The sequence below is a fragment of the Prinia subflava genome, chromosome 3, assembly GCF_021018805.1.
Source record: "Prinia subflava isolate CZ2003 ecotype Zambia chromosome 3, Cam_Psub_1.2, whole genome shotgun sequence".
Taxonomy (NCBI): Eukaryota; Metazoa; Chordata; class Aves; order Passeriformes; family Cisticolidae; genus Prinia; species Prinia subflava.
Window position 1 is genome coordinate 102,834,188 of NC_086249.1, and position 6,000 is coordinate 102,840,187.

General features: G+C 44.4%; 1 protein-coding gene across 1 annotated transcript in view; it reads left to right on the forward strand.

The window, feature by feature from the left end:
- Window positions 1-5,394, forward strand: part of WDR4 (WD repeat domain 4) — a 19,753-nt gene extending 14,359 nt beyond the window's left edge. Inside the window, exons 9-11 of the mRNA XM_063393120.1 lie at window positions 102-285; window positions 1,172-1,241; window positions 4,250-5,394. Coding sequence (XP_063249190.1) covers window positions 102-285; window positions 1,172-1,241; window positions 4,250-4,431 — 436 coding nt within the window. The 3' untranslated portion in view covers window positions 4,432-5,394. The remainder of the gene's footprint in view (window positions 1-101; window positions 286-1,171; window positions 1,242-4,249) is intronic.
- Window positions 5,395-6,000: the final 606 nt, after the last annotated feature.

A 6,000-nucleotide genomic window follows, 5' to 3' on the forward strand; every position in this document is an offset into this window, starting at 1 on the left:
TGGCTCTGTTTGGAATTAGAGTGGGTGGCTGTAGTGTGCTGTACTGTGATGGCTGTAGGTGGATTTGGTAAGAATGGTAATTAAGTTTTTCCTCTTCAAAGTATTCCCACAGTCTACATCTTTCAGCTGGATGTCACTGCCCAGCAGCTGGTTTACAAACAGCAAATCTCCCTGCAACACAAAGGCTGGGACATTGCATTTGAGGAAACAGGAGACCTGTGGATTTTGCAGGAAGACAAGGAAGCTCCTCTTCTTTTGTACAGAGCGTGTGATGGGCAGTGGAAGGTATTTTAATGCTGGAAATCCTGAGTGTTTGGTGATGTCTTGAGGCCACAACAGAAGTGGAGTTTGCTGTTCCATGAAAGCTAAAAAGGCATTTTCTGTCTGTCTTAAGGTGGAGTAAAAGCCATAGATACACATATCATTCTTCTTCTCACCTGTGTATGATGCAAAGGTGTCAGGAGCTGGTTCTGAACACCAGTGTGTGTTCTCAGCTAAAGCTGCCATCTGGCACAGCAGGACCAGAGTGCCTGTCAGCACTCAGTACTTTAAACCATTGCCTGAGCTTTCTGTGGGCTACACTTGATGATTTAAAAAAACATAAACCCACAGACCAACAAAATCCCTTTGGGTTTGCTCAGGAATGCTTTCCACACAGCTTTCCTTGTGCCTGCCTCTGAGGGATCCTTTGCAGGACAAGGCATTCTGGGAGCAGTAAGGGAATTACTTTCTTTTCAGTGAGAACAGGGAATCAAATTTGGGGTATGTGCTATCAAGTTCTCTTTTATTGCCTATTAACTCAAAACTCATTTGTTATCCCTGTAAGTCCCCAGCTTATTATGGTCTGGTTGTGAAGTGGTTTTAAATGAAACTTTTGAGTGTGTTCTTTGACTCTAATGTGTTCCCTGGGATATTTCTTTTCCTCACAGATTATTAAGTAGGAATCAATTTCTTTGTTCAAATGGCAAAGTTTTCCTAGCAGAATTTAAGATCCCAGGCCAGGCTTCAGTAACAGCCCTAGAAAAAAGGAGCCTGGAAGAGATCATGGAGATTTTACACTTGCTCTGTTTCACTGCACTCTTCAGAGAGCTGTTGCATTTTTCAGCATGCTGTGAAACACTAAATTGTCTATTAATCCCAAAATAACCTGCAGCCTTCCTTCTTTTCCCAGGCTGTAACTGATGACAAAGGATTACAGAAGATGTCAAAATACATTCAAGACAACTGGACAGCGTTTGAAGGTGAGAAATTTGGCCTAAAGGTTTAGGGAACGCAGTTTTTACAGCTGAAGCATAAAATTTAGAACAAGATTGGAGTTCAGGTCAGTTCAGCTGGCTCTTGAAGTCAGTCTTTTCTCAGTTTCATCACTCTGTCTGGTGTGGAAGTCAGTGCAGATAATGAAGTGTGCTCAGGTCACTGTTATCACAGAACCATGTAGGTATTTAAAGCTGAATTGCAGCCTTGTAACATTTCCATGGACACCTTATCACAGGGATGCATCCAAACAACCTCTGGCAGAGCTGCTGGAGTCTGTGTTACTGCTGTGGTATCAGATACTGGTGTTTGTTGTCCTGTCTCCTGCCTGGGTGTGAGACTTTTATCCCAGGTCCAGTGGAGACAGCCAGGATGGAACAGCTGTGGGAGCTCTGCTGTAAAGATGGGCCCTTGGCAGGGCAGATAATGTGGAGCCTGCTGTGTCTGGGAGGTGTGACCCTGGATGGGACAACAGGTGACATTGCTTAGTGTCAGGGCTGGCTCATTTTGTTCTTGCTTCCTGCCCTGCTCCCAGTCTCTGTCAGAAAAATAATGCCTGGTTTCCTCATTCAGAAGCACCTTGTGTTTCCAGGATCTTTTGTATTATTAAAAAAACCCAGCTGAAGTTGTAGCAGTGTTTGTGGCTGCAGGGTAGAGAAGGGCTCTGGCATGTGCCAAAACCTCAATTATGTATTGAAACTTCATTCATAGAAATTCCTATCCTGTACTTTGCTGACAGACTGGAATCTTAAAAAACATGTTACAGTTCCCACCAGTCTTATGGTGTGTCCATATATAAAGATGGAAGAGCTGCAGAAAGGCTCAGTCTGGTGTAAAGTCTTAATATCTGCCACTGGATGGCTTAGCATGTAGCTGTCATTAAGTTGGTCATTAACTTGTAATTAAGGTGGTGCAGTCTTTGCAAGTCAGGTGCTCCTTCGGAAGGGAGATGTTTGCATGGAGATGTTGCAGACTTGATAGTTAGAGCCAGGCAGGTAATTAGGAGGATGAGGTCTGAGTGGAAATGAGCACAGGGAAGGAAAGAGAGCAGGCAGGGGGAGAGGTTGAGGGCGTAATTAGTCCGTGGAACAAACAAGTGTGAAACGCAGTCAGCAGCTGGGAAAGGAGCACGGCTCACATGACAGGGTTCATTATTGCTAATTAGTGAGGGGAGGCTCACTTGATGAGCACTTACTGCAGTGCATAATTAGTGCTTCAAAGGTAGTTACATCTGAAACAAGTGAAGGTTATGTTGTTGGAATCCAGTCCTAAACCCTGTTTATTGTCCATTTACAAGCTTTTCTCACCTCTCTGAGGTTTCTGTAGGATTTAAGATCCAGTGGTCAACCTGGAAGTAGCACAGAATCCGAGGATGGTTTGGGTTGGAAGAAACCTTAAAGACAACCCAAATCCACCCCCCTGCTGTGGGCAGGGACACCTTCCACTAGTCCAGGCTGGTCAGAGCCTCATCCAGGCTGGCCTTGGACACTTCCAGGGATGGGCCATCCCCACCTTCTCTGGGCAACCTGTTCAAAGTGTCTCACCACCCTCACAGGGGAGAATTTCTTCCTAATACTGAATCTAAACCCGCTCTCAGTTTGAAGCCACTCTCCCTTGTACACATTAAACAGTCTGACGTTGTGCTGTAGCTGATGCCAGAACAGGATTTAGTGCAGACTGATTAAATGCAGAGCAGCGTGGCTGTTCAGACTGGCAGCATGCAATTTCTCCCAGGGCCAAAGGCCAATAAAACCTGTGTGAGTGCAACACCCCTGAAAGTGAAAGCTTCTGCTTTGCTGGGTACCACAGAGGGAAACCTGCTTTGTTTGCCTGCCAGGAAACAGGGAGATGCTGTGTGTGGGTTCCTGTGGAGTAGCACACTTAGCATCAGGACCAAGCCTTAGCAGGTACTGGATTTCTCTTCATTTGTCCTTTAAAGATAGTGAATTTTGGTGAGTGGGAAAAGGTGAGAACTGGAGATGACTGGCTTTGTCAAGTGCCATTCCAACAATTTTTTAGAAATATGGACCAAGCCAGCTGGCCTCATTCTGTGTTCTCGACAGAAACAAACTGATTAGAGATTTTTGGACAGCAGTTAGTTCCCTGCTAAACTCATCTAAACCTGCAGTCTTGGGGATGCTGTGACCATTATTACCCTGAATTCACAGAAGGTGTAACAAAGCCATTGGAACAAATGCTTAGGAATCTGTGTGCTGTAGAACATGACCATTTGAAATCTATCCTTTGTCCTTCTTTTAAGTTAATACTCTAGGAGAAAAGCTAGCTAAGCATTCCTAGAGGGCAACTCCCTTTGTAGTGCTTGGGTATCAGGGAACAACTTCAGTGGTTCAAAAGCAGAAGCCCTGAAGTTTGCAAGTGTCCAGTGTGTGAGGAGAGCTGTGTCCTCTCTTTGCTGCACTGTGAGGTGCTTGACTCTGTATGAATTTTTTAGCCTAAAAATGGAGGCTGTGCCTGGCTGGTGAATGCTGAACAGATGCTTGCCAAAACAAATCAGGCTTACACAGTGTAAATGTTGATATTTAATCACAGAGTGGTTTGGGTTGGAAGGGACGTGAAAGATGATCTCATTCCATCCCCCAGCCATGGGCAGGGACACCTCCCACTATTCCAGGTTGCTCCAAGCCCTCTCCAGCCTGGCCTTGGACACTTCCAGGGGTCCAGGGACAGCCACAGCTTCTCTGGATACCCTGTGTCAGAGCCTCACCACCCTCACAGTCAAGAATTTCTTCCCAATATTTAATCTAAATCTGCCCACCTTCACCTTAAGGCCATCCCCCCGTGTCCTGTCATTACATGCCTTTGTGAAAATCCTTCTCCAGCTCTCTGAAGCCCCTTGAGGTATTGCAAGGCTGATACAATGGATGGGATCACAGTAAATGAATGAAATGCCACTGTCTAAAATTACGGTGCAGGATGTAATCGATGAGACTGCTGAGGGAATTCACACCTGTGTTCTTGCCTTGCACAACTGCAGGTTTTGTTGGTGCAGGGAGCTGCTACAGCCACCTCTACAAGGCCTCCTTTGATAACATGGACGAGTACCTGCAGAGGAAGGAGGAGAGGTTGCAGCAGCAGAAGAAGAAAAAGCAGGATGTGCAGCATGCTTCCAGTGGACAGGCAAAAAAAAAGATGAAGACTGAAGAGCCATCACTGTGACTGCTGTGAGCTTGTGACCTTTGTCTTGAGGAAAGGAAGTGATCCAACTGTGGACTGTTTTTACATAAAAAATGAATTATGCAAAAGGACTGGTTTAAAATTTTATTCAGGTTTTCAGGCAGGCTGATATGACAATATCCTGTTTGGAGCAAATAATGCATTTACAACATACCTAAAGTTTCTAGCAGATACAGTGTTAGTGGCTCAGTCCTGGGAATCTCTTATGCATGTTATGTGAATATTGGAGATGGCATTTTCCTTGAAACAGGATTTTCTTTTTGCCTACTGTGTTCAGGCTTTCTTTTTCAGGTGGAAACACACTGATTCAAGTAAATGCAACTTTGTTTTTATTACTTTTGGTTTGGGTTATTTTGGGTTTTTTTAAAAGTTTTTTAAAAAGTCTGTTAGTTAATGACTTACCTACCTGGGTATGGGACTTACCTACCTGGGTATGGGAAAGGGAGTGTAGAAAAAATTCTTGCTGGGTATGAGAGATTTTAGCTCAGACTTTGTCTTCTCTGTTCTTATCCTTTAAATTTGGTGCATATGGTTGGGATTTTGCCTAGCTTCTAATCCATTACTTTTACTTGTGGAATAGGAAGAAGTGCAAAAGTTAATTTTGTATGCTACAAAGTAAAAGGAAAATGTGTCAGTCAACGTTATGTTATTGGAAGCTCCTTCCATTGGCAATGTGATCCTGCTGGTGTCTGTGAAAATTGTTCCAGAGGCCTGGGAGCAAAATTTGGAGTGCATCCTGCTTTTTTCATCGAGAAATTTTCCGTCCTTTAATTATCCAAGAGATACATCTTCTTGAGAAGTTATCAGTAAGAGCCTTATGGGGCCACTTGTTGCTTCATCACGGGGCAGAAGATGTGTTCATCTGCCAGATGGTGTCACGTTCATGTTCCTGCACAAAACCAGGTGTGGAAATCTGTCCAGTCCATTAAAAATACTCAGAATTAACCTGTGCATTGTGAGTGGTTCTCTCTGGAGTGTCTGAACACATAGAATTTTTGCATTCAGGTGTAGGTGTGTGGCTCAGCTGCTTGGTTTGCTGACAGCTTCTCTCCTTCCTTTCTCCTGTGGAAGATGCTGAGTGTCAATAACAGAGCTCAGCTACAGGTAGGCAGATTTCTTGGTAGTTCACCTGAATCCCATGCTGATGGGAAGCTGGGATGAAAAACTGTGATTTCAGAAGGAAAGGGTGAGAAGCTGCCAGCTGCTGAAGTGCTTTGATACTGGGTAGGAGTGCTGGCTTGGACACTGAGGCACCTGTGGTGTGATGGTGGCTTTTAAAACTTGGTAGTTCTTGTGTTCATTTAATTGAAGAGAGGCTCTAGTTGGGGAAGCAGTTCAGGAAGCTCAGCCTCAGAGTGTAGCTTTTATTTAGGAGTAGAGTTTGGTGGTGTCCAGATTCTGTAAAATACCACCAGAAACAGGCTTGCAGACAGAACCAGACAGGACAGGAGGAAAAGGTTCTGACTACATCTTTTGTGATCCAGTTGTGAAAAAGAACTGATCCCATGATGAAGCTTCCAGACACCATGCAAACTCCAACAGTTTTGAACA